The sequence below is a fragment of the Poecilia reticulata genome, linkage group LG2 (genome assembly GCF_000633615.1).
Source record: "Poecilia reticulata strain Guanapo linkage group LG2, Guppy_female_1.0+MT, whole genome shotgun sequence".
Classification (NCBI taxonomy): domain Eukaryota; kingdom Metazoa; phylum Chordata; class Actinopteri; order Cyprinodontiformes; family Poeciliidae; genus Poecilia; species Poecilia reticulata.
In genome coordinates this window covers 7,143,620-7,170,826 of record NC_024332.1, presented here as the reverse complement: position 1 = coordinate 7,170,826, position 27,207 = coordinate 7,143,620, and the positions used below count along the sequence as shown (strand labels likewise).

The 27,207-nt window shown below is 40.2% G+C and overlaps 1 protein-coding gene and 1 non-coding gene across 3 annotated transcripts in view; one reads left to right on the top strand and one right to left on the bottom strand.

Moving 5' to 3' along the window:
* Positions 1 to 391: 391 nt before the first annotated feature.
* Positions 392 to 27,207, bottom strand: part of LOC103474049 (cilia- and flagella-associated protein 47) — a 35,830-nt gene continuing 9,014 nt past the window's right edge. Inside the window, exons 17-67 of one of the 2 annotated variants that reach the window (XM_008424770.2) lie at positions 27,002 to 27,132; positions 26,655 to 26,777; positions 26,344 to 26,475; positions 26,172 to 26,249; positions 25,871 to 26,018; positions 25,627 to 25,706; positions 24,408 to 24,594; positions 24,121 to 24,197; positions 23,776 to 23,965; positions 23,317 to 23,539; positions 22,714 to 22,831; positions 22,444 to 22,544; positions 22,239 to 22,339; positions 21,967 to 22,098; positions 21,529 to 21,754; positions 21,374 to 21,445; positions 21,135 to 21,272; positions 20,517 to 20,598; positions 20,317 to 20,412; positions 20,055 to 20,241; positions 19,536 to 19,633; positions 19,342 to 19,458; positions 18,576 to 18,710; positions 18,071 to 18,183; positions 17,180 to 17,330; positions 16,955 to 17,043; positions 16,708 to 16,794; positions 16,461 to 16,513; positions 16,060 to 16,196; positions 15,812 to 15,905; positions 15,505 to 15,725; positions 15,272 to 15,407; positions 14,199 to 14,326; positions 14,054 to 14,119; positions 13,776 to 13,919; positions 13,022 to 13,195; positions 12,762 to 12,873; positions 11,869 to 11,922; positions 11,655 to 11,752; positions 10,154 to 10,329; positions 9,788 to 9,895; positions 8,453 to 8,564; positions 8,073 to 8,177; positions 7,724 to 7,880; positions 7,534 to 7,614; positions 7,296 to 7,419; positions 6,697 to 6,881; positions 6,061 to 6,226; positions 2,130 to 2,291; positions 1,113 to 1,281; positions 392 to 638 (exon numbers count right to left, since the gene is read on the bottom strand). In XM_008424770.2, coding sequence (XP_008422992.1) covers positions 447 to 638; positions 1,113 to 1,281; positions 2,130 to 2,291; positions 6,061 to 6,226; positions 6,697 to 6,881; positions 7,296 to 7,419; positions 7,534 to 7,614; positions 7,724 to 7,880; positions 8,073 to 8,177; positions 8,453 to 8,564; positions 9,788 to 9,895; positions 10,154 to 10,329; positions 11,655 to 11,752; positions 11,869 to 11,922; positions 12,762 to 12,873; positions 13,022 to 13,195; positions 13,776 to 13,919; positions 14,054 to 14,119; positions 14,199 to 14,326; positions 15,272 to 15,407; positions 15,505 to 15,725; positions 15,812 to 15,905; positions 16,060 to 16,196; positions 16,461 to 16,513; positions 16,708 to 16,794; positions 16,955 to 17,043; positions 17,180 to 17,330; positions 18,071 to 18,183; positions 18,576 to 18,710; positions 19,342 to 19,458; positions 19,536 to 19,633; positions 20,055 to 20,241; positions 20,317 to 20,412; positions 20,517 to 20,598; positions 21,135 to 21,272; positions 21,374 to 21,445; positions 21,529 to 21,754; positions 21,967 to 22,098; positions 22,239 to 22,339; positions 22,444 to 22,544; positions 22,714 to 22,831; positions 23,317 to 23,539; positions 23,776 to 23,965; positions 24,121 to 24,197; positions 24,408 to 24,594; positions 25,627 to 25,706; positions 25,871 to 26,018; positions 26,172 to 26,249; positions 26,344 to 26,475; positions 26,655 to 26,777; positions 27,002 to 27,132 — 6,566 coding nt within the window. In that variant the 3' untranslated portion in view covers positions 392 to 446. Of the gene's footprint in view, positions 639 to 1,112; positions 1,282 to 2,129; positions 2,292 to 6,060; positions 6,227 to 6,696; positions 6,882 to 7,295; positions 7,420 to 7,533; positions 7,615 to 7,723; positions 7,881 to 8,072; positions 8,178 to 8,452; positions 8,565 to 9,787; positions 9,896 to 10,153; positions 10,330 to 11,654; positions 11,753 to 11,868; positions 11,923 to 12,761; positions 12,874 to 13,021; positions 13,196 to 13,775; positions 13,920 to 14,053; positions 14,120 to 14,198; positions 14,327 to 15,271; positions 15,408 to 15,504; positions 15,726 to 15,811; positions 15,906 to 16,059; positions 16,197 to 16,460; positions 16,514 to 16,707; positions 16,795 to 16,954; positions 17,044 to 17,179; positions 17,331 to 18,070; positions 18,184 to 18,575; positions 18,711 to 19,341; positions 19,459 to 19,535; positions 19,634 to 20,054; positions 20,242 to 20,316; positions 20,413 to 20,516; positions 20,599 to 21,134; positions 21,273 to 21,373; positions 21,446 to 21,528; positions 21,755 to 21,966; positions 22,099 to 22,238; positions 22,340 to 22,443; positions 22,545 to 22,713; positions 22,832 to 23,316; positions 23,540 to 23,775; positions 23,966 to 24,120; positions 24,198 to 24,407; positions 24,595 to 25,626; positions 25,707 to 25,870; positions 26,019 to 26,171; positions 26,250 to 26,343; positions 26,476 to 26,654; positions 26,778 to 27,001; positions 27,133 to 27,207 lie in introns of those variants that run through there. The other variant, XM_008424779.2, reaches the window with a different exon arrangement.
* On the top strand, positions 13,417 to 13,487 carry trnag-gcc (transfer RNA glycine (anticodon GCC)). Its single transcript has one exon. It is a non-coding gene; the product is annotated as a tRNA-Gly (tRNA).

Below are 27,207 nucleotides of genomic sequence, written 5' to 3'. Positions count from 1 at the left end.
GACGTGCTGGATGTGTGGAAGTTCATGACACTGCAGTGTGAACACTTTTTAAGAATGTGCCATTCCTATCCCAAGATTCATAATGATGGAGATCTTTTCCCTTGCACTAGTTGAAAGAAATGCTTAAATAAAAAAAAAAAACAAAAGGGATTAGGGTAACATTACTTTGGGCGGATTGAGCTTCAATTTCCTTCCCACAAGGTAGACTAAATACATTTTGGCATCAGGAGAGAAATAGCTAATTAGCGCTGCTGATGGGAACCATCATGCAGCTAATGAGCCGAGAGAAGGCGAGAAAACTTTCTTTCTTTGTGGCTTAAGAGACGATGTGACGAATGTGCATGTGTGAAAAAACATTCGGCCAGCTTCTGAAAAATATTCAAACAAAATCTGTATTTAAAATAAAGAAAGGGTGGGATTTTTATTAATTTGGGGTTTTTTTATAATTATTTTTTGACTTTGACAGGGGATGAGTTAGCCAGAAAGGGAATGCGAAGGTTCTGGACCACAAAGTTACGCCGGCGTCGTCTGGGGGGAAGAGGAGCCGGGAAGCTGCTCTTGGGGGATGATTCACGGAGGAGCTGGGGGTCCTGCAGGGTTTTCCCTCTCACATCATAAAGCCACTGCATGTCTACTGTCTGCAATGAAAGAGTTTAGAAGCCAACAGTTGAGACTACAGGAGAACTACAGAACGGCAGTCGAGGACGGGTGTAAAAACGATATAAGCGGCATGACATTCGTTTTCTAGCGATAACCAGAGATGTTTTGCTCGGGGGGAAGAAATGCTTTATTTCTGCGATCAAAAGACTCTGGGAGCAACGATCTGTTTGTTTTATTGAAATTACTAAAACTGAAAATTGTCAGAGTTTTACTATCAGGCAACTTCTCTGGAAACCTCAAGGTTATTTAAGCAGAAGATTATGAAATATAAGATATTCCGATCATATAAATGCTTTCAAACCGTTAAAAGAAATAAAAAATTATATATATATATATAAAAAGACTCTAATTGAATGGACAGAAACCTACAGTGTTGCTAAAAGTAAACAGTGTTGCTAAAAGTAAACAATCTTGCGAACGCCTCATCAGCGCTCCCACAGGAAGTGATGTACCTGGATGGCCAGCCTCGCTCTGTGTCTCTTGCAGCTTGCAGTGGGGGTGAAGAACACAGAGATGAGCGCTCCAGCTGTGCCAGCAGGAGGCAACATCCCGGAGGCTGGAGCCACAGTGAACTCGCTGCTGCTGCCTGGCAGGAACGTCGCTTTGAATGACGCCGAACTCCTGTAACCGACGCTGAATTGGTTACTCCACAACAATTGGACAACAACATGCAAGAACGGCTGCAAACATGTATGGAAACTGATGAAATACAAATATGAGGTCGCTTGAATGCGAATAAAACCAAATATTGGCTTTGAGATAATTACCACATTTATTTTCAATGTCTGCGCACTTGTGATTTCTTAATTTTTTGCCCTATTATTACAAATTGTGCATATTTATAAATGGTGACTCTTCCTATATAAATGCTGTTGGTGTGAGGAAGAGCAGTTCAACCAAAATGTTACATATAAATTAGACTTTGCTTGATGCGAGGAACTGCTTTGATGGTTTCAACACAATACCAAGTACAATAGAAAATGAATATAATTTTAATGAAATGAAAGAAATATCTAGAAAATCTAAAAATAAATGAAGAGGGAAAAAAATCTCATTTAGATGTAGAAATGGTTCTGTCTTTATATACAGATTAAATAAAAAAACATTCTGGGTCACTGTTAGTTCAGAAAACAGACAGGTTTAAAATCCAGAACCAAAGGATTACACAGAAAAATAGGAACGTGTGTAATATGGTAAAATAAAAATGAAATCAACTGAATAAAATATAATAAGAACACAAACAAGACTAAATATAAACAAAACAAAAAAACTTAAAAAACAGGAAAAAAATACATTAGAAAAAAAAATTCACATGGAAAAAAATATAAACATGAAATTACAAAAATGTAAAAAACGTGTTTTAATAAAGCATTTAAAATAGAAGTAGCAGACGTTTTAGCTCAAGAATAGAACAAAAATGCCAAACTTTCCGGTACGAGTAGAACTTTTATGAAATCATGTGTACACACCTGGTGGTGCTGGTCAGGCGGAAACCCACGGCGGACGTCCTCCCTATCTCTGTTGGTTCTACATGAATAACGTCGTCGACCTGAGGCTTCATAGCAATGAGAATCAAGGGAAACTCCCAGATCTTTCCGGACGAAGACTGAACTGCTAGGACGCTTGAGAACCTTTGAATGAGAAGAGTATTCACACTAGGGGTGTAGTGATACAATAATTTCATGATACGATACGATATACGATATTCTGGTCATGATATGATATGTATCACAATATTTGTTGAACGGTTCAATACGCTMCAATCCGATACGMTTCAGTGCATTTTTACAATTTTCTGAAAGATTTTAGAAGGACAGAGTGATTTTAGTGACATTTTGTGYTCCATAGACTTGAATTTAGTTAACTGAAAACTGATTAAAAGCACCAATTACACAATACCTGACTATGATTGGACAGTCTAACAGTCTGCAGCTGGACAAAATGAATCAAAGATGCAGTGAGAGAATTAGTTTCTGTCATTTAATTCATGTGGATTTGACWTAAAACTCAAAAGTTTAAACGGTAATCCAGGAGCAGAGTGGGGAGATTATCAGCCTCTGTAGACTCTCAATATGCAAATGATTGATTGCACTTATGTTTTTTCTTTTGGGCACTGTGGCTGCATTTTGGAGTAAAAATGCAGCCACAAATGCAGTCTTTTAGACTATGGGGAAAAAGGCTTTTCCACCTTGGTTCCCGGAGTTAGCCGTGGCTGTAAGCTACTTTCTTCCAACTGCTAAAGTYGTGGCTCCGCCTCACCCCGTAGTGATCGACTCCCTGCAGCTACGCAGCGCCGCTATTTCCCTGCTTGGATCTCTGAGTAGCTGCCTCTCAGACTGCCAGGATCTCATCGTTCTCTCGGTCTCTGATACTCTTTGTTGCTAATAAGAATGATCGATCAGCCATTGTTATCATKGAAATCCTCACTGCGCCGCGGTGAGGATTTCCGGCTGGGGGTTTTTCGTCTTCSTCTCCCTGCTCAAAACACAGCGCCGCTGCGCGCCCGCTTCGGATRTTATCAACCCATGTTCATTATTCAGGTAATCCTTTGCATACAGAACAGAAACCGCTAAGCTAAAAACTAATTATGAAGTGAATGCTACCAGTCGAAATTTGCATTAATTTCGCGATCTCACTGYTTTGCAGCTGCTCCGTTCTCGCCGCTGCTCCTTTCCGCTTCTCCGTTCCGCTTCTCTTTCACGGTTACTTGCGCAACTTTACTTCGTTTCTCAGCAACAAAATACAGCCCATCGTTATTTATTGAAGATTTTACATTTACAAAAACACAGGAATCTAATGTTTCGTTTCGTTTTGTACGTTTGGAAGCTCATTCCCTCTCACATAACAGGAAAAGCCGGGGAATGGCGGCGCTTTTGACATTTCTCTGACAATTGGAAAAATATGTTTTACTAATTTTAGCATAACTCCGGTTATACTTGGCCTATTAACACAATTTAAAAACTGGTGTGTAGTTTATAATGTGCACTTTGAGCTCAAGATAAAAGTGAGACTGAGGGAGGCGGAGCCTTGGTGCTACGCCGCAACAAACTAGGTTAAAAAGAGCTATAAGCCTATGGACCCCTATGGTTTAACGGATCGATACTCGCGAATGAAAAATCGATASTTTCCTAGGGTGGAAAATATCGATATATATCGCCGAATCGATTTATTAATACAGCCCTAATTCACACTGCTAACTTCACTCAGGTGTAAGAACAAAGCAACATTTCTGTTTACACTTTTATTGTTCTACTGTCTATTGAAGGTTGAAACCTGAAAGCAGAACACTGAACCATTTAGGTATTTTTTTATACATATATATTTTTTTCAATAATAAAAGATTCTGATTCTGTAGAAACTCTAATTTAACTCCAGACATCTTCAAATGTCTAGACGTGTGTCGTCTGAGTGATAACATAGAAAGCTGCTCATATGTTCAATATTAGATTCTTCTGTTTAATGCTGCTTGTGATAAGAAAGACATTAGTTTGCTGCAAAAACGGAATCCAAATTGTTTAGGTTTTCTGACACAGAAATGAGCATGTCTTAATTTTTATAGTGTTTTTTTTTTTTTCCTCTCTCGCTGTAATCGATCTTCTAGGATTTCTATCTATTCGGACAAGCACAATCCTCTAAGCTGGTCGTTACTATTCCGGCTCCGAGCTTCTGATACCTCCCTTATCTCCACTTACGGCCCAGATCTAACATGTAGATAGAAAATGGAAGAGCCTATTAGCGGCACCATTCCCCCTCCCGTCATTTCCTGATGGCGAAGTCATTAGCTCTCGGAGGTATTGATTCTACCGGCGCACGCCTCATTAATGGACTCTGCAGATACTCTACAGAAGACTAAAGCTGATAAATGAATCCTTTATTTACTCAGCAGGGCGTCTCACGCTACGAAAAGTAAAGGCTGAGATTACGAGTTTCTACATTATTCGGAGTCGCAATCCTCCCGGCGACTTTTTTTTTTTTAAACCATCAATCATTCGTAACATTCTGACCACCGACAGGTGAGGTAATAATAAAAAAAAACATTGATTGGTTTGTCAGAATATTAAACTCGTATCACATTTTTTTAAATATGTGAGACATTATTAAYGAATGTCTTTTCTCATTAGCCGACATCATTTATAAACATCAGTAAATGCTCGATTCTTGCCCCTGGAGGTGTAACCTAAAGGRATGAAGTGTTGTTTAACCACAGGCAGCCATTTTAATGAGTCGGCCTTCCCCCTTTAGTTCAAAGTGAACACAGCAAAGTTTCCTGCGACAAACATTAARACTCAGCATATACAGACAGTTAAAAAATGAACACGGTAACCACACCCAGTCGAGAGGAAGAGACCGAACGGTGGAAGAAGAGGCACAAAGGGAGGARAAGCCAAGATTAATGAATGCAGATTTTGCCTACAGTGTTGGAGATAAACCGTTATTTGTACACCGCTGGAGGGAGGGAGAGAGGAAGAGGTGGTTCAGTTTTTTCTGAACCACCTCTTCTTTTTTTCTTTTTTTTTAACTCAAGAGCCGTATTGTTGCTTCATCACAGAGAGGGGTGAGTAGTCTTCTCACCACATAGGCTACATTTGAGGTTTTTGATTGTTTTTTTTCTTATCCTCATGTCCATTTAGTTGTAGGGTTGTCACGAGAGCAAAATTTCAATCTCCAAAGTGTGGTCCGAGGGCAATCTGCAATTTGAGAACTTTACAAATTTGATCTGTCCACCACAAGTGGATGACRTAAACTCAGACTTTTTGTAAAATTCTTACCAATTTYTTTTTTCCCTTGAAAATGTTAGAGCAAAACAACAAGTAGGAGAGAATTCAACACCCCACCCTTCTTTGAAAATATGTGATTTCAAAGTGCCACCATTTCAAGACCGTCACAACAGAAATGTTGAAAAGAACATTTCTGAAAGTAGTAGCCCCAAGAATGAACGTAGCATCGTACGGATTGGCAACAAACGCCAGCGGCAAAGACGACAGTAGTAAATTTACACTTACCCATGACTGACACAAAAAACTAGCTWGCTAGGGAAGGTATGTTAGCAGCGAGTTAGCAGTAGCCTCAATAGCTTCGAGACACAGAACATAATGTACATRTCTGCGACTGACAGAAAAATCCCAAGAGAAAACTACATAGTTTAGCTTTTGCAAGCACAAAATTTAAGACCTGTGATTAGCATATTTAAGGCCAACTTGCATTGTTTTCTAACAAATTTAAGACATTTTCAGATTTTAACTTTAGATGCATGAGTTTATGACATTTAAAGACTTTTTAAGGATCTTCCTGTTGATGCCAGCTGTCCCTGTCCCCTGGTGACGAAAACCAACAGCCACAGCATRATGCTGCCGGCACATTTCTCTTTGTTTTGATTCCACGTGTTTAGCATTCGGCTACCTGCGTGTCCTGCGTGGAGTGTAGATCAGATGGAGGGTGAGCATGACGATGCCGCTATCAGGATCTCTCCTTGCCTCCTTGATGGAAATGGAGAGACATTTGCAGAGACTCGATGGCGCAGTTTCAGAGGCTGAATGCACCTTGCACAGAAAGTCCTCCATGAGACCTGTGAGCAGGAAGCAGCAAGGCGAATTAGCGGAGAACGAACGGCAGAGTATATAATTCTCAAAGAATTACGGGGTTCGAGCCAAAAATGCAACCCCATCAATTCAGTTTAATCAAGTCRTGGATGGACGGATTTCTGAGACAATGTCACAGGGAAAAGATCTRGAAATGTGAATACGTTTCTATACTTTATATTCAGTTTTCATCCTCATTCTGATCAGGAAAACATTTAAATACACTTGAAATGGTAGAACAGAACTAATCAGGTTGTAAAATATATGCAATCCATTCACATACAAGTCATTGTACTTCACTTCACTTCATTTGATTTAAATACAATATCATACTCCATTACCGCTGTTCTGGCTTTCATATTAAGCCTTCGTTTTAATGCTGCACACTGTGAAGACATCTGCAACGTATGAAAAACGTCATCATTATGTTCTTCAAAAACTAATTATGTGAACTCACCCTGCTGCCCCCTCTGCTCCCGGTTCCCTGGCACATACCCGGTGAGCTGCACATCCACTGTGCTTTCAAGCTGGCCCCCCACTTCACACTGGAGAACAGCCAGAGGGGAGCTCTCGATTGGAGCCTCCACCGGGATGCCGCGCAGGGGGTAAATCCAAGATATGTCCAAGAGCTCTTCACTCGATCTGAGAGATTTATTAACAGGTTTTATTTAATGCTGCTGTATTCAGGATTTGCAAAATACTTTCTAAAAGTGGTCAAAATTATTTAAAGAAACTTTTGCAATTATTTATTTTGCTTTGTAAGGTTATTTATTCTCAAATAAATTCTTGGGTTATGTAAACTTTTGAATTCGAGGAAAGTAACAAAAAACAAAACTCTAAAAGCTGTGTTTTCTTTAAATTACAACAARCAAACTTCACTGTCTGTTATCGGGAGTTTATGTGCAGAAAATCCCCCAGTCCTTCCACTTCACCATAAATCACGACTTTGTTTGGTCCAATAAAACCCCATTAAAATCCCAGAGACATGAACACATTCTATAACTATTAGTGTATTGGATAGTSAGACTAAGTTACTCAAACTGAGCACAAACAAACCCTGCGGARTCCTGACCGCTGATGGGCTTCATGGTGACACGAAGCCAGGCCTTCTGCAACTCCATGGTCTTAGGCGTAAACACAACAGGCACACCAACAGTTGCCCTTTCGCTGATTTKCAAAGCTACAACCAAGAAGAAGATAATCAAGGCAACGGCTGTAGGATTAGGTACAAATCTGTCTTTGGTTTTAAACTGAAACAGGAGTAAAAGTAGGTCTTGAGCTATGGTTGAAGAACCTTCAGCATGATCCAGAGTGCAAGAGAAGGTCTTCTCGTCATTGATTGGTTTGCAGTTGGACACATTGTTTAGGTCTTCGGCTGAAGCGAAAAAAACGTAAAGAAAGTATTGAGATGTCTTAGTAGTTCTCGGACTGCAGCAAAAAAGGGACAAAGTCACAACTTGGGAAGAGCAAGAATAACGAGAGACCTGTAAGAGTTATGTTGAGTGTGGCTTGGTGATCGGTAGGGTTTAAAATTGGAACAGAAATGGAGGTGCTGGAACCAATCAGGCAGGACATACACAAAGGTTCCTCGACCTCTGGCCTGAGGCCACACCCACTCAACAAAACACAGCAGTCCTGCAACTAAAGGACAACAGAGACACAATAAACATACCAAAACGGAAAAAAATTATACCAAGCAAGTGTGAATACTTTTTCAGATAGTCATTTGCACAAAATTTTGAAATGTTTCGCTGTACTTTGAGTTGATTTAACATGACTCAAAAGAGGATAAGCACTTTTACGAGGCACTGTAGACGTGTTGGATGTATCCACCTGAGAACATGTGAAGGAGACCTTTCCATGGTGGTTCTCCTCTCCATTGGATGAAGGACTAAARCGAACGCCAATGTGGGTGCATGACTTTGGCGCCAGCATGATCTGAAATGCACAAAAAAATAAGGACATGAAGGAAAATCTTGTTATGGCAACAATGAGTAAGAGACAACTTCAATACCTCAATTACTGTCTAATAATTGAATGGTATACAGAAAAAAGAAAGTGTTGCATCATAAATTAGGCAAACTAAACAAAATATAAGATCTGCCAAACTAAACATTCACTTAAAGAATCGACTGATTGCTTTCCTTCAGGGGAAGAAAGATACTTTTCCTAMAAACAATGTACAGAAGAAAAATAAAAATAATGGCACCAACGGTTTCTGCTGAATCCATCTCCAGTGAGTAGTGTCTGGGATTGGAGTTAGCTACAATCAGCTTCAGCATTTCAGCTGTTGGGTTGACCAGAGGAATATTTATTCTGACCCATCTGAAACACACATCAACAAAGCTTCATTAAAGAACAGCTAATAGTGCTAAAAAAARGAAAAAAATTTGGGATTAACCAAACATCGAGTATTTTAGACATTAAAGCAACACCAACTAGAAACTGGAACATTTTTGATAACTTTTAGTGCACAACTTGAGTTGTGATATTTTCTTTCAACTTAAAACTTGAGGCTGTTAAACACAAGGTGAGCAAATGTTAATGTGGCGACTTTAAAAGTGAATCACAGGTGCTAGCTAGCAGCATTTTTGAAAACAGCACATCTACCCTTGCGCACCTGAAATTATTATCCTTTACATAGTCAAGCTATTTTAGTAGAAAGGGAAACTACAGGAACATCACAGTCCTKGTTCTTGTGCATGGATGAGCTGTCTCTGTTGGGTAAATTTTGTTTTATGTTCCAACAATGTGACATGTGTACCCACTCATACAGCGAACTTGTGTATTCTGATGGATCCCATTTGAGCCGTCAGAATTTAATGAGCCTAAAAGCTTCACTGTGTGTGTATGTGTGTTTGTACGGAAAGATGCACTGACAATGAGCTCTGTCATATCTGTTTATCTACATCTGGCGCAGAAAGCTGTGATCCAATCACAAAGCATTAGCCAGGATGAATGTGGGGCACGCTTTGATAGTAGGTGGAAACATTTTGTGATCAGATYACCCAGTTTGCATCACTATAGCAAAGTGAAAGGGCTTTACATTTTTAAGAGGGTTGTTGACCTTTCACCTACCTTCAGYCCCTGATTAAAAAAATAAATAAATAAATCACTCATACAACAGCAGCTCAATATTTTAGGTGTTTGAGTTTAACACACTTTTTAGAAGCTTCACATTTCTTTATGTCATAGATCTTATGTAATAATATAATTTTTTGAGACACCAAATTTTGGGTTTCCAGCCACTATCATCAAAATTACAATTACAATCCAGTCTATCTATAATAAAGTTCAATTTTGGAAATTAGAGGGGAAAAAATCATGGAGTATTGGATAGTAATTGTCGCTGCAAAGAACTAAATTTGAGTAGTGTTTGAAACGATTCCTTTCTATATATCAAAACCTGGCATGGCATTTACAGGGAACTGTAAATGCAGATTTCACAAATATACTGGGGTATGGAAAACCTTGGGGATGGAATCATTTTCCAGCCCAGCCTATCTATCTTAGTGCAGTACTGTGTGTGTTGGTGTGTGTGCACCTACTTGCCCAGATGACAGTGAGCTTGTGGGAGCGTGACGACTGATGGAGGMAGAGCATAGAGCTCCAGTTGGTACCAGAACTCCCCCATTAGCTCTGACTGGAACACCACACTGGAGAAAAACACAAACTGAAAACATTAGCAATGAAAATTCTAGTCTGGAGTCAATCCTCATGTCTTCATAATTTGCTAACAGYTAAACCGACTTCAATATGATTTTTGAGGAGTGTCTCCAGAGGCCTACTTGAGGCTTTTCTTTTATTTGTGGGATAAAGTTTGGCTCTATAAACACATAAATCAGTTAATTCTGAAACGTTTTACTTTGTCCTTCAAAGTGAGGTGAGGTCAGCGTTAGTGCAGCAAGCCTCACCTGCCTGTGCCCTTCCCTACRCTGACAGGAGAGTAGGTAACTTTGTAGCTCAGCGTCCCCCGTGGGGGAAGTGAGATCTGGTTGGCCCCCGTCAGATCGCCTCCTTCCAGGCACACATCCAGTGTCAGCAGYTCTTCTCCTGGGTTAGTGACAGGTATCTCTATGGCAACTGAGCTCTAGGAGGAAAACATTTCAAAGAGTACACCTGTTCTTTCTTCCTCGTGTGATGTTATAAACATCTTTTGATCAATGTGTAGAGGGAATGTTACGTTTTCCTATATTGGAGGCAAGCCTCAGAATCATAAACCTGAACTAAATATAAACTTTTCAGTATCTTTCTGCTACAAAAGCAACACCATACACACCACAGCTCCTCTATTCAGGCTAATGGTAATTTACAACACTAGACACATATTTTAGCTATTAGCTATCTCAAAATTAGCTRTTATTAGTCATTTAGCTATCTCATATTCACTATTCTATTATGAATTATTCATAGCTATTTAAATGCAATATCTATTTTTTTATATCTTATTGATTGCCATTTTATTATTTGTAATTATTAGCTATTTCATCATAAGWGTTTTCATTATTTGATAATAATAGCAAATGTACTATTAGCCATTTTATCATTAGCAGCCTCATTAAAAGCCATTGCCAACTTTTTCATTATTAGCCATTATCAAACCCCCTATCATAATCTGTTTTATTACAAGCCATTATTGTCATAAATAATAAATACAACTATTTCAATACTAGCTATTGCTAACTTTGGTGTRATWAGTAATTGTTAGCTATTTAATCTAAGCTGCTTTTCTCATTACAAACTAAACTGCATTACTAGCTATATAACTTAGCTTAGCTGTTATTGCCATCCATCCGTCCGTCCGTCCTTCCATCCATCCATCCATCCATCCATTTTCTTTACACCCTTGTCCCAGTTGTTATTGCCTACACTGTTATTATTAGCCATACCAGGGTTTCCCCCAAGGTATTATAAGCCTGGCGGGCCACCAGGCATTATTTGTGTCCCCACCAGGCTAAGTATTGCTTATTTAGTTACGTTTTTTTTTATGTTTGCATTTTTGAAGACTTCATAATTGTTGTTCAGATATCAATCTTCCAATCTTTCAGTAACACATAATTATCAAGTGATATTTTGAAACTTCCTGTCAACTTTAAACATTTTTAACTGAAAAACACAGCAGAGCACTGGATGAATGACTGCCCTAGCACCCCAACTACTGAGCTTAGCAAGTTTTCTGGGGGAAAACCATACCTTTAACAGATATTAGCTAGGTCATAAGCCATTATTTGAGTTTACTWGCAATTGTTACCTATCTCACAATTAACCCTAGTTATATTAGCAAATTCACAATTAGCTATTTTCTAGAAATTCAAAAATATTCATATCTATTACAACATTTGTTGTTAGCTATTATAAGCTTTTGTTGGTTTTCGTATCTGCTTCTTAGCAGATAGGTATGTTATTAGTTCTTACCTGAGCAACACATTGTACATCAATGACCTTGATTGGTGCTTCTGGTTTACAATTTACCACAAGTGAAAAAATAACTATGTAGTTTCCAATTGAATTTCCTGAAGACAAAAAAATTTACTTGTTTAAGTTCAAGTTTATTGCTCATATAAAGGTCGAAAATGATCTAAATAAATTACTTTTGAATCTATAATAACATAGTTAACTCTGACATTACCTTTGTTGTTCTCTCTCTCATCCATGTCACCATGTTCAACAAATGATATTGAGCCTGTAAGAGACATTAAGAATTATGTTGTCAGCTTTCTTTCTTTCTTACTTTAAGATTAAATKATTTTAATTTCAGTTCAACTTAAGGATGAAAAGTAGAGGCCAAAACATTTCAACACAATGGCCAAAATCACAGAAATGTCTGATAACAAGTGTGGAAACAGACAAGGTTCGGTTGAAAACTGGTTAAGATCCAGAGGTAAAGAATAAGAGAGGTGAGCAGAACCTAAATAAACGAGCATTTAAAAGGTGATTGTAAATCTGCACACCTTTTTAAGTTAACATATTGTGGAAGCACCTTTTGGTTTAGTTTTGGCATTTAGTTTTCTTTGGTAGGAGTTAATCTGAGAAGTTCGGGAGAAAACATACTTACATATAAAGCTTTTCTTTTATAACAAATGCTAAATATTTTTTGCACATTTTTGGGTTAATTGCTGTTCTTTCAGCAAATTGCCTTTTTTTTGTTTGTGTACTCCAGTTAACAATTAATTGATTACTAAATTAGCTAACGGTTATTTCAGCAGTCGATTAACCACGATTAATACAAATAATTGTTTCAGTTCTGGTCTTSACAAGACAATTCAGTCCACTGGGTGGCGTTGTTTGTCCAATTTCATAGTGACWGGCTGAACAGACATGATTCACTCCTTTATTATTTTTTACAAATATAAAAGTTACAAATAGCTAYGCTGCCTTATTATCACTGTTAATGTTAATAATAACAAACGTGTAAAAAGCTGTATTTACAGCCAACCTATTAGAGGATAAAACATTGCATAAAAGGTGAACACGAAGATCTTTTACTCTAATATATCACACAGCAGAGGAAAAAAATATAACCTGTGTATTCTCCTCGTTTCCAAGGGGACACAGCCAGGGTGTATGGAGAGCCTTGTCCAGGGTTAATCTCTAGAGAAGGGCTACCACTCAGAATTGGCAGGTCTGTCACTGCCTACACATAAAGAGCATTAAATTATATATAAAAAAATAACTTTCTTACGTAAAATAACGTATGATATATTGCAGCTTGTCATTGTAGCGTGACAAGAAGTTCAACTTTAGTGTAAAACAGCAGCAGTATGTTCAGAGGTAGTCTGTACCCTGAGAGTGAGGGTTTTCTGGGTGTAGTTGGGGATGTCCAGCTCAGCGTATGTGGTCTTCCCCACTGGGCAGGACAACACCATATGATCCAGCGGCAAGGGGGGCGCTCCCATTCTTCTGAGGGTAAACACGTGTTCTGTGCCGTCAAACTCATTGTGTAAGCACAGCCTGCCCTGTGGGGGGAGGGGTGAAGAAAAAACGGCATGAGCAGTCTCAGCAGCAGTCACACAAGAATACGATATAGAACATGAAATATTTTAGGATTATGGTATAAAATTTAAGAATAGGTGGTTGTGGGCACTTTATTAAAGATTATAGTCGTCACATAGCTGTGAACCATGAGCCTGCTGTCTGTGTGGCTTTTCAGCTCCTCCTCTACAGCATGAGAATGTGAGCATTGGTGGTTCAGTGGTAGAATTCTCGCCTGCCACGCGGGAGGCCCGGGTTCGATTCCCGGCCAATGCAACCTTTTCTGTTTTTCTCACCCGCACCCCTGTTAGGAGGGCAAGTAACCTTTATAGATAAGCTTCTACAGGCAGAAAAACATATAATGGCCACATGTGAAGGTTTTGTGTATTTTCTGCTGAGGAAAGACATTTTCAGAGCGGAGCTCACTTAATTACAGCTGTTTCTATTATGAAAGAAATTATTTCACCCCCCTCCTGTTAGCACTGTGGCGCTTACTGTTGTGAACGTGATGACGTAAGGCATTGATTACAAATAAATCAACAAGAAAAKCCATGAAATGGTTACCGTAGCAATGCACTGGGAGGTGGGAAGAACGGTGAGCGGGTAGATCTGTTTTGTTCCTGCGGGCACATCTACAAAGTCTGGGCCTGAGAATCCTTCGCCACACACTTTCGCTTGCACACTCCAGTTCTGAAGAGTCTCGTTGAGCTGCAGCAAAGACGCGAATTAGGTTTGTTGTTTGTTCCTCAGCAACTTTGACTTTATTTTCAATTTTGTCTTAAAAAAAAAAAAACACAATATAAAGCAAAACAAATACGGGTGAATTTCTTCCTGCTTCTCACCAAAGGTATGTGCTGTATGACTGACTGCAGAGTTGGTGAACTGAAGTCCAAGTGAGTTGGATTTTCCTATTATATAATATCACAAATCTGATTAGGATTGAATCAAATGAAATGCCACGGGTTCCTTAAATCGGCCTGTGAATACCTCCTGAGTGATGAATGCTTTGAGCTGGTACACTCTGGTATCAAAACAGGATGTTAGCACCACGTTGCAGGTAAGCTCCCCCACTGAGTGTGCCTGGAAACGCAGTGGGACGTCCACACAGTCACACACTGTTGACATTTCAGAAAAACAAAAAGAATGAAAAAATAAATCAATATAAAGTCTCATCAATCTTACCTAAAATAAAAAAGGGGCTGAAAGGATTCCTCTGAGATTTGTACTTGTCTATGTAACGACCATTATTGGGATATTCTGTACAGCAAAGGGACAACAGGAATAAGATCACCTTCAGGTCAAACTAATCAGAAAACGCTGGTAGCCATCTTACAGCAGCCATCAATGAGAAGACAGGAAATCTAAAGCTTAAGGGAAGCAGGTCTGGGTTGGAGATAAAACCAATTATAGGAACGATGTCTATGGAGCTAATTAAGATATTAAGTTATTAAAAAGAAAAGGTATCAAGATAAATATCCTCTGTTGGTTGTTTCATTATAAGCACTGCCACTCATTCCTTCTATTCATTCACATTCAGTCGACACTTTGAAACCACTTCTAGATGGCTCCCATGTTTAAATAAAGTGTAGGACAAATGAAATGTAACATAATAAAGGAGATGAATTTTGCTTTTAGCTTATCGATTGACTGTAAAATTCAAACTGGAACTATAAAAATTAATTCCCTTAATGGAAACGAGGCACTTTCGAAAAAACATTTTTCGCTCTAGGATGATTCTTTAATAATAATGGATAAACTATTATTAAAAACAATCATTTTTAATAGCTTTGGTAAGCTATCCCATGGCAAGCTAACTGTAGCGCCGCACTTTGAGCTCAAGTCACTGCAAATAAACGATTATTTACGTGCAGTCCACTAGGAGGCGCCTGTGGACCATCAGTGGTTCAGGGACCACAGTTTGAGAAAGACTGGTTTAGGGTAAAAATATGCTATTCTGTTTTTTTCTGGTGGCGTGTTTTGATACCCAAGTGGACAACTGACTCGCAGATGTAATGCGAGTGTGTGTGTGTGTGTGTGTGTGTGTGTGTGTGTGTGTGTACCTGTTGAAGCGTCCCATGGTACATCTATGCCTTCTTTTACAGGTATGGTAACAGTCTTGGGAAAATCGAAGCAATGCGGCAAAGAAACTTCCACTTTGTACCGTAACGCTTCATTGCAGTAAATACTATCTAGGACCTGATTCAAAGAGAATAAGAGCAAAAGTGGAACATGGATGACATCAATAACCCACAGCAGAAGCCTCTACTTTTTAAGTGTGTGTGTGTTTGTGTACCGAACATTTGAGGAGCTTCTGCGTGGCCATGTCTGCTCTCATTGTACAGCTGCGCAAAGAGCGTGTCAGAATCCGCCTCTTGCGTTCATTAGCGCCAATGCAGTGCTGAGCCCAGACAGTTAGAGCGTTCTCCAAAGGCTTGTTAACCAGAGGCACCTTCAGCACCTCCTCGCAAACTTCTCCAACCTCACATTGAAGGCTTAGGAAAGACTCGCCCGTGTCTGTTGCGGGAGCAACAAAGAACACGTAAAGAAGACGAAAAATAAGAACATTATGGCTTGCGATGTGAGAAATCCTGAGGTCTTACCAGACTTCCCGGGAGTTAAAGTCGGCCTTGAGGGAAGAGGGGAAGGAAGCGGGATTTCTGATGTAGCCTTCACAATGTAGACCATGTCTCCCACCTAAAGAGAACATCGAGGTGTTTCAGGAAAAAAAAAAAACGGCAGCATACAAACAGTACAAAATCTAAAAATGTTTACGTAACTTTCCCCGATGACATTTCAAAACAATAGAGTTTAAGTAAAAAATGTTTTTAAAAAGTAGATGAATTCAGACCTGAGGGGAGAGCAGCAGGACAGAGCAGTATTTGGTTCCTATAAAGAAGGGCAAGTAGAGGATTTGCAGATTGCGTGGCTGGCCTGGCTCCAGATAAACACTCCTCTCTTTACACAGAAACTCATTGGCTTCACCGTCTGTGCAGGTAAGCAGAGTACAAGGAAAAAGTACTGGATCAATACGTATACTGCTTTAGTGACCGAGGTACAAAATCGTATTCCTGTGGTAATCAGTTTAACAAACAGCCCATCATTTCAACAACGGTTATTTACCGTGACTTGCTATACATATGGTTTTTGGTGTCAAATGTTTCCGTTTTTATTTGATTGGCATCTGTTGCGCATAAAGCAACAGTTTACAGGATTGTACTTATGTTGTGGAGTATTTCTTTTCTCGCTTACCTTCGAACTGATCTCCACCAATCGTATCTGAAGTCGAGTCCTTCTCCTTCTCACTGAACAAGCATTGAAGAAAGAAAACAAGCTAATCAACACAGATTAACTACACATCCTTCATATTGACATCTGAAGGTTGTTATTCTTGAATTTCAAATCGGTGTGTGTTTTGCACCAATCTTGATGTGAGGTGCTTGGATTTGGCTCGTGTGTGTGTGTGTGTTCTCTGGAAAGTGATAGCAGTGCTCCTCACCTGTCATTAGGTAACTTTTGTTGAGAAGGCAGGTCTTTTTTGTTTTCAGGCCCATATGGGTTTAAGGAAGACTCCACCAGGATAACCCTAAACAAACAAAACAAGCATCATTTTATTCCAGAAAACTTTGCTTTGCAGTCATTTGAATCCAGTACTTTGTGGGTTATATCTCAATTAACATGCATGCAAATTGCCACTGTCATATTTGAGGGGTTGCCTGTTGTTCAGTTCGTCTTCAGTTACTTACCTGAAACAAGCTTTTTCATTGAAATTGTTGGTCAGTGTCATATTTATCACTTTGAGTTGGTAACACGGGGAAGTCAAGTAGACTAAATTCTGGAAAGTAGAAAGTCAGTCAGGCGAAAAAAAGAAGAAAAAAAAACTAGCAACAAGAAGTTAAGGTAACAACTGCCATGCAACTACCAGATGCAGATTGAAAGTCTTTCCCCTATCTATGACGAATCCTACTCACTGTCAGCATGATTTGAGTGACACACGTCTTAAGGTTGAAGGCGAGCGTGGCGCAGCGGAGGCCGAAAGCAGAGCTGGTGATGAGCAGAAGAACCGCCTCCACRGGGCGCAGGAAGCAGCACCTGAACTGGACGGTCACCTCGGTGTCTGACCTGCAAACACACCGACATCTGGTATTATTTCATTTCTAGAGGTTAAAAAACAACAACAAAAAACAAAAACAGGTTTTTAAAGCTCTCTAATGTTATTATTCAAGCTCCACTTTTCTGGGACTTTTTGAAGAGTCAGCAGAATCATCAGAGTGGCTTCGCTCTTTGACACAGTTCTCTTCCCAGAAATGCTGGATCTTCACAAGTGGGCCGAGGGGCTATTTTTATAGCAAGCTCTCAGGAGTGAAACTGGTTGAACTTAATGAGCTGCATTACAGTTCCTGGACTTGGCGCTGAGTAAAGAGAGGTGCAGCATAATTCAGAGGGATCAGAAACAAGTTATTTTCGGAAATACAGCTTTGGGTTTTTAACAAATTTATTTGCTAAGAAGTGGTTCATGCTGATTTAATAAGCATGCAGAGCATTCCTAATTGTGACGGAGTGCTTTACTTTGAAGCAATCGTGGCTAAAAAAATAATGYGCTTGTCATTATCTTTTGTGTAGTGTTTGCAAAAAACACAAGAAAATGAAAAAAAAAAACATTTTTTTTTTACTACTACTTTTTTACTTTAAATGTTTTTGTAACATAAGAAAATATATAGGAAAATGTGTTTGGAGCTTGTTTTAGACACAAGGATTACAAAGTAAAGTGAATTTTACATTGCAAGTTGATGTCCAAATACTATATTTTGTCACTTTTTACWGCTGTTTTGTACTGCAGGGGTGTTGTACTGCAGACGTACTCYGCGGGAACGGTGACCACAGAGCTACCGGGGACGGAGAACAGATGGGCGTCTTCTCCAAAAAGGAGGACCTTGTATCTGAGCGGCTTGGAGGAAGGGTTTCTCAGGCGCACCTGCGGTTCACAGAGAGCAGTTTAGAAAAACAAGATTTGCAGTTTTTTTTTTGCTGCTATAAAAAAAAAAATTGTGTAATACTAAAATATGTGTTTTGAGGTGCGCAGACGTCTGCATCCATTTTTCTTGACCTTTTAAAAGTGACAGCAAATCCACATTTGTCTGTCTGTAATCAAGTTTCTATTTCTACTGTCCAGTTACAGTGTGTGTGTGTGTGCGTGTGTGTGTATGTGTTACATTATCTATCTAAGTTATTAACTCAGCCATTTTCTGTGTCCTCTGCGCTCACATTAATTTAACTTACAAGGATTTTTTTGTATCACAGAACCAAGTGTGTGTGCGYGTGTTATGGGGTGATAACAGTGTGAGTGTGTGTGTGTGTGTGCCCTACCTGCTTGCTGAATGTGCTGTGCAGACATCCTGACAGAGTAAGGGTCTCTGTTGGCATGTAGTGAGGAAGAGTCTCGTACAGGTGAACACACAGAAATAACGTTTGCACCGGGTTAATCTCACATAGCTCCGTCGACTAAACACACCAGACAAAAACATAAAAAGGATTAATAACATTTTTGTGTTAAAAATCTTAAGATAATATCTCAGTTTTCCTCAAAATGTGGGTAATGATTTCATTTCATTTCATTTTCCGTTACTTAACCAGGTTTAAATATTTCTCAGTGTTGCAACAGCTGTGTGCCGAAAAGCATGGGAGGAGTTTATTTTCTCTGCAGCTTGATAACAAAATCCATTTCCAGACTTAAACAACAGCCCTTTTGTTGTTTCATTTGTTTGATTTTAATATCAATAAAGTCAGATGGAGCAGTTTGCTTTAGTTGCTTTGTGAAAGTGCAGTCTTATCTTTATTGCTTTGCTATTTTTGAAAATATCTGATAATAAAAAAAAAATCATTTTCGACAATAGAAAGGAGATGGGAAATTGAAACAAATATTGCATATTTAAATTTGTATACATTAATAGGGGAATACAAAAAAAGCTCATTTCTAAAAATTAACAATTGACATAATTAGGTGGTGAATTAAAATATTTGTGATTTAGATAAACTTCTCTTTGTTTGCCCACTTATCAAGAGTTGATTGCTTAACAGTCGTCCAAGAGCTGCGATTCTATTAAATATGAAACCGTTGGCTTTTGTTCTTTACCTTTATGTTTAAGCTGAGACCAAGTAAATTTAAAGCTTGAGTCACAACAATGTTATTGTGAAGGATCTGCGGCACATTGCAGGGTGTGGTGTACATCCTCTGGAAGTGGCTTCTTATCTGTAGTAATTAGGAACGCGACAAGTAAGTCWAACCAAAATGAACAGGGCAAACAGAATTGCATATGAAACGCATACCAGATAAGGGCAGTGAGCCGCAATCAGCGCACCAAGCACCAGACCATCTGAGAAGTCCAAATCAAAATTAACGATCCAGCGTGATGATGGGACTCGATCTGAGAAGTCATAGTAATACGAGAAATATTTATTTTCGACACACAGACAATCCAAAAAGAGACACAAACAGGTAGAGATTTATTTTGTCATGAGAGTTTTAGGGACATKTTTAGCCTTCCCATAGCTTTAGGGCTGTCCCGTCAGACCRTCAATTCCCAAAACCACACACACAATAAACACATGAAAGCGCACATGGTGACAGTTCGACTGTGCATAGAGGAAAAAACTCCTGGGGTCCAAATGACAGCATCTCTTAAGACTACAGGAGGGTTAAGTATAAGAAATTGTTTCTGAAAGTATAGTAAGAAACTGCTTATGGCCTAATTGTCCATATTTGTAGTTTTATGTGGTACAGCAACAAAGTAGGTTTACCTATACTTGCGCATAATATTCAATGGCGGCTTAAGGTATAAACCCTACCTGCTTCCCACACTATCTTCCTCATCTTCTGGTAGTTCATGTTAAGCCATGACAGCAAGTGAAGCTCCCGTAGTGAGTAGATGGTGCTGGTCAGAGCATGGGAGCCATCAAGAAGGGCGTCCTCTGTGTCCCTGGGGCACAAAGGTTCATGGAGGGTGTCCTCTGGCACACGACTCAATACCAGAACCTGACATATGGGTAGTGATGTTCAATAAAGGTWTTCGACAACCAATGTACATGGAATATCGAAACGACATATAACCTTGTAGATCTGCATGAGCACATCAGTCCATGAGCGTTTGCTCAGAGACCAAAAGTCAAAAAAGCTACAATCCAAATATTTCTCTGAGTCTTTTTCCTGAGAAACACAAACATAGATTTACAATAGGGTCAGCATTCAACAAATCAGGATACAGAACTGTACTGCGGTAAAAGTTTGTTTATATGCAAGTATGTCGATACCTGCAAGGAGCACCAGTGTTTAAACTCTGCGATGTCCAGCAGATACTCAGGCTTGATGTGACAAAGACAGGCTCCCTGCACTCTGTAGACATGATTTTGGTTGGCAAAAATTGGAAAAAGTGACATCTCTGTTTTTTGTTAATGTGGGAAAAGGATTTTCAACAGCTTTGCGATGTGTTGTATGCATGTGTTAGCTTTGCGTGAATACTTTTAAAAGTATTCACAGTCCTTGACTTGAAAACGTCAGAAGACGACAATGAGCGCAGGTTCTATTTTTCTTTGGAAAAGACCAAGAGCCATTTCTCCAACTAGAATGTTTGTTGTGGTTGTATTTACCCAGAATGCCGTGCGCTATAGTCCACTTCCTGCTTTTGGAGCAGTCTATGGCGTGCTTGCATTCACACATGCATTCAAACAGTGCTAGAGTTCATTTCAACCAAACTGAGACCTGAGTTTTTAGGCAGACTAGATTGAGGGGTTAGTTTGATATACAGGGGCTGGTGTGAATGCACCCTCAGTGGTATAGCAAAATTTTGAAATCATTTCCATGGCAGGAAACCTTTAAATAAGATATATAATAAACAGGAACAAGCTTATTTGTGTATTTATTGAGCCTACCTGAGAAATTCCAGAATAGCTTCATTCTGTTGTAGCACCTGAATAGTGCGCTGTTGTATATCTTTTGAAAATGTTTGGCACATAGGGATACCAGGTATCATTCTGCCGGTCAAATGCTCAAGCATGTCCACTACAGACCTATAGTGCAAAACATTTGTAGGTTTTTTGAGACTTCAGAAGCAAGCACAGCCAAACAACTGGAATAATACTTTAAATCACTGAGCATCATTCCTACCCACCTTGTATCTTTATTTTGGGTGACACTAAACGCTCGTCCATTGGAGTCGCTTGTATGAACTACGAACACAACTCTGAACAGGGACAACGAGGGAAACGCTACAGCAGATGGCTTTCAAAACAATCAGCTTTGTGGGATTATGTGTTCAAATATTACCTTCTGAAACTGTGAGGTATATACATGGGGTTTGTTCCACTGGGCCATCCATATAGGCTAAACCACTTCTCTACAGTCAGTAATACTTTCTGGTAAAATTTTGTTTCTTCTGACTTGGCAACAGGGAATTTTGGGATAGAAAGACTGCCGGGGGTGTCACTTTTAGCAGAGTGATTCTCATCTTTGCTGGCTTGTTCGTCCATACTCTGACAATATGACAAGGAATCTGAAAAGGGAAGATGACACTTTTGTGAGAAATGAAACTGGTCATTCAGGGTAAGATTTTAGTATTATTTATCCTAATTTATTGCTATTTGATGTGATCTCTTCAAGTTTTTTGTTTCGCCGGGGCATGGCAAGAAACGATTTTGATTCATTGACTTTGACTTTTTACCGTAGCTGAATCCCTCACACAGTCACGCAGAAGTCATCTCTGACCTGAGGTGTTAAGGTACGTTGAGGTGTTCTGGTCAAACGACGACGACGACGACGAGGATGACGACGTGATCGGGCCAGACTCAGGACTTGGTGCATTATAATTCAGAAGAACAGCCTCCACAGACGTGGATCCTTCATGAAATATTTCAAATCAGAAGCAAATAAACTATCCAAACAGATTCTAGTTTCATTTATTTCAACCCGCCTTCAGATAACTAAGGCAGCACATTAACTCATTTTTTCCCCCTGTCCCTGCTCTCTCAGTGCAGTACCTGTTTGCAAAACTACATGTTGACTGGTGTGGTGTATCGCCAAGTAGGGCCAGATTGTTAGCAGACAGTTCTCAGCAACTGCACACACCTTAATCTTGAATCTGAAGAAGTGAAACGCAAAAAAAAAAAAAAAACAGAAGAAAAAGTTGAAGGAAGAGATTGAAGATTTTTAAAACCAAACTAAACTGCAGAAAAACAAGGTTACTTGTTTTTCATGTGGTCACGGAAGGTGATGGCTGTGCACAACGACACCGGGACAGCAGAGCAGAACGACACTTCACACAGGAGAGAGACAACTTTGGTTCCCTGCAGGTTGGAAGACAACAGATTAAAACAAATTTAGTAGAAGCATTTTCAAATCCGTATCTCAGTGCAATTGCTAACAAAACTGAACTGCAAATAACACCAAAATTGTGGGGTTTTTTTTGGTTTGATGTGGCCTGCTGTTACAATTAGGGTGACTCCAGACTTTTACCTCGGTGATGTTCCGGACATAGATACGGTTTCCATCAGGAAAGCTGACAGAAATAGGCCGGATCTTAGTTCCATCCTTGGTTTCCACCTCTTCGCATTCCGCTGATATGGTTGTTCCGCTACAAATGAATAACAGCCGACAACTCATGTGGATGTGGAGTCTTCCTCCTGAACGTTTTCACATTCTGACAATTTACAACCACAAACTTCAATAGAATTCAGTTTCCTGACATTGAAAAATGGTGGTGGCAGAGTCATATGTGTTCAAGGGTTAGGTGTAAAATGTTGTGCTTTCTATTTACAGCATATTTATTATTTTGAATCCTCCACCATAAATAAAATCAGCATGTCGATTAGGCTGCTGCTTTCCGACGTAAGGAAACCCACCATGACAGCAGATGAATTCGGGCCTGATTGATTTCAATAAAGCAAATACTCTGAGATGAATAAGTGACTGTGGCTTCGTTTCCTCTGTTATAATTTAGCCCAGAAGGCTTAGCACAGATGGCTTATTGCCACCAATTAGAAAATGCAATAAAAATCCATCTTCATTATTGCCCTGCTTACAAACATGGCAGCTTTAGGTGTATCTTTGTGAACTAACCACGGATAGCCAGTGGTGTGCAAGATTAGCTTGGTTTTTGTGCTCTTTGACAGCGGCACAGGGGTGAAGAGGATCCGACGGGGGTAGAAGACGATACTGGGACGACTGAGGAGAATGATGACTGACAGCTTTCTATAAGGATGCTGTTCTTCGTTACTTTCTTTTCTTTCCTCTCCCTGCCCTCCCAAATACAGTGGAATGGACACTTTGGTTATTCTTTCTCCTGGGGGTAAAAAAAATAAAAATAAAAATTAAAACAGAAGACAATGATTGGAATGTTGCAGCTTTAAATACAATTCCTGGCATTCGCTTTCTGCTTTCTAACAGAAGTTGCGTGCCGTGCTGTATCGTCCATCCACCTGGGAGTAAGGACAGCACAGATGTGCCATTTAAAGCATCAAATGGATTTAGATGGAGAAAGACTCATCCTAGAGGATGCGGCTGCTAATGACACTGCACCGTTTCTCGTGGCGTCAGGGTTGATGGTGACTGCCAAGCACACGGACTGGCCAGGCCTAAGAAAGCCGAACGCTGGAGCCACCGCGCACAGCTCTGCTGCGGCGCCGAGGTCAAACCGCCAGCGGATGCCTTCTCCTTCGACAGCTTTCCAGCAGATGCTCTGTTCACCCTGAGCTTTCAGCTCAACGATCTGCCGAGGCACGGAGGAGAGCGGGACGGTAAATTATCCGAGGCGTGAAAGCATTGCTGCATTTGTCATGAGGTGGCGACACGTGTTAAACAGGGTGCTTTGAAATGCAAAAGAGGAGAGGGGAAAATAATGGGAGCATGGGTAAGGTCCAATACCTGAGGGAATGTAGGAGAATGTGACACAATGACAAACTGTAGGCGAGTGGAGGACATTTCCACTGGGGCAAACAGAGCTATGTAGGAAAGGGAAATAGAAAGGATTATATATATGTAATTATATACTTTAAATTCTGAAACTCCTGTCATTAACAAACTTATAAATTATCACAACACAACAGAAAGATCGCTACAACTTTGTTGAAATCGGATGCTCCAACAACGAACTCTTTAAATCTGGTTTTGGAATGGAAAACGCAGGCCATCGTCCGCTTCGGTGAGCCCACCTGTGGCTTCTACCAACAATGACTGCTGTTCGTCTGTAGCCAAAGTGGTCGACGTCGTCATAGTCTTCCTGCTGTCAGGTGTCAGTAGCAGAGTAGCAGAAGAGGACGAGGTGAAGAAAGAGGGCAACGAAGTCGGCCATTTAACTCCGTTGACCATTACTGGCAGCACAAAGTCGTAGCTGATCACCTAAAGGAGAGAGCATATGTTGCACAGGGGGAAAATATGATTGTTTTCTTTTTTTATTGCTTGTTGTGTTTTGCATGTTTTGGATTGTTTTTCCCCTTTAACACCTAAACGCACCGGACTGAAGGCAGCCGTTTAAGGAGACGGAGCCCACTGATTGTGTCCTGTAATCAGTGCGCTCAGGTGTCAGCAGAGGCTGATTGAAGCCATAAAAAAAGGAGCCTGGATAGAAGGAGAAGGGGAATCCTGCAAGTGAGCGAGACGGTTGCAGAGCGAGGGGCGGACGGAATCTGCACCCCCAGGCGCAGAGCACTGAGAAGTGAACCGACGGTCCAGTACAGAAAATCCGGGCAGAGGGGAACCTCTGCCCGCGCCTGTAAGTAGCGCTCCGTCTCAAACAGAGTATTGGCAGGAAATGAGTCTCTCGATGGCGTCTTGGTGTGGGGATCCTGGCGCTTTCCCTGTTTCTTTCTTTTAGTTGGATCGGGCTGAAGAGGGGCGTGACACGCCGAAGAGCGAACAGTGCTGGAGCGTTGAGGAACTCGGCTGCGATTAGCAAGTGGACACAGTGTGGACGAACCGCATTCACCTGGAGCAGCGCAAGTGGAACCCAGCTGATGGTCTGGAATTAATTACCCTTTTTCAGAACTTTTGGATTTTATTAAGAAAAGGACTGTTATTTTATTGTCACTATTAAAAGTGACTGTTTTTTATAATAAAATATTTTAAGTTGGATCGTTCCGTTGTTTGGGCTCGTGAGTTGTTTGCTCCCCATTGTACAAGGACGAAGCATGGGGCAATATTGGTCACACATACGTTGTCTTTACCCTCCTTCTACTGTCCGTATAGTTGTAGTTAGTGAATTTTAACAGAGACCCACACAAGACATTTACTTAAAACAATAGTGCCCTGCACGTTTTGTCATTTTTGTGGTAGACGAACAAAAAGTAGAGCAGAATTATTCCAAAGTGGCAACATCTTTTTGATGCTTTGTGAATCTCAAAACATTCAGAAAAGTGTTTAAGCAAATCTTACCTGGGTGGGAGAAAAGACAAGGAAGCATTCCTCTGTTTGACCACTACCAACCTCCACCACAGCTACTCCCTGCTCCTTTTCTGTTCACCGAAAAAGACACAGAAACAACCAGACAAAAAAATAAAAAAAAACAAAACAACAAACAAACAGTGGCTTAGGTCTTCCCATGACCAATATATATTGGGTACAACATCACCAGCGTAGTAGCATTTATCAAATGAGATACTTTAAAGTGCATACGTACTTGTAGGGGGCGAGCGGCCTTTGACTGAGAATTCTTTGTATTTTGACAGATCAAAAGTGATTTGGGAAAGAGCCACAGAGTGGTTTGTTATGGAGAAAGAAATCCTGGCTTGAGATCCAGTGTGGACTCCACAGAACTGGAAATGCAACTGAAAAAAGAGAGAAAAAACCCACATTATTTAGCACAAGTTGGTGCTGCAAGCCTATCTTATAGTTGCAGGTCAGTAAATCGGAATATCAGCAAAAGATGACCTTATTTCAGAATTGAGGCCACATCAAACATTTCATCCCATAATACTCACCTTGCTGAAAGTTACATTTGGAGTCTCTACTGATCCTCCAATTCTTAGCTTGATGGACTTCGTGTTCTTTATCGCTATCTGAAAAAGACACACACACACACTCATACACACAAAAAAGGTTTTACAAAATGTCAAAATGGAGATAAAAAAAAGCACTGTTTATTTCTCTCACCTCAATCTTGGTATCAAATTTAAAGACACAGTCTGGGTTGAACTGAATGCGAATCATGGCCTGACCTCTGCTTGGTACAACGCCTAAAGATGGACTCACCACCATGCCGGGCAGAGGGCAAAGGTTTACAACCTGCCTCAAACAAGGACACCAACATGGAATCTTCTGTTAGTCGGCAGCCATGGCAAAGTGACGTCATGCGGTCGGAGCCGAGATGCATACAGGTCAACGGATCGAGCACATGTCTTCTAGCGTTAAAATATAGATTATGATTGGCTCAAAAGTTCTGCACACAGTGCAGGATTGGACACCTCAAAATAGGCGTGGTTCTGTCCAGAGTTGTGCAGGACAGTGGATCTGACGGAAGTCATGTTGAGAGGTACGGATGTGAAAAGGATTCTCTTTTCTGCCAGCTYCACAGTAGTGGATTCAACCTGAGAGGAAGATTGACATTTTAACAGTTTGCTAATAAGTCTTAATGCATTCTGGCACAACCGGCTCTGGAGAACATTTATAGCGTTGGTATGTGGCCCAAAATGAAAATGAATTCGACACTCTGCATTACGCTTAAGCACCTTGTTATGTTTGATGTTTCTTCAATGCTGTAACTCAAATTGGAGCCCAGAAAAAAAAAGTAATTCATGTTGGCGAGACAAACCTTAGCAACACAGTGCAGGCTTTGACAGGTTCTCTCTTGGACAAACAGGTCAAAGTCTCCCTCAGTAGGGCAATTAAAACCAGGATGCCAATTTATCTCGCAGTCCATTTCCATGTGCGGCTCCACCACGCCTGGACAAACGGAGAGCAGACCGTATGAAACAACACTTACATATCAGGATCCCCCCTCCTCAAAAAAAGTGGGCT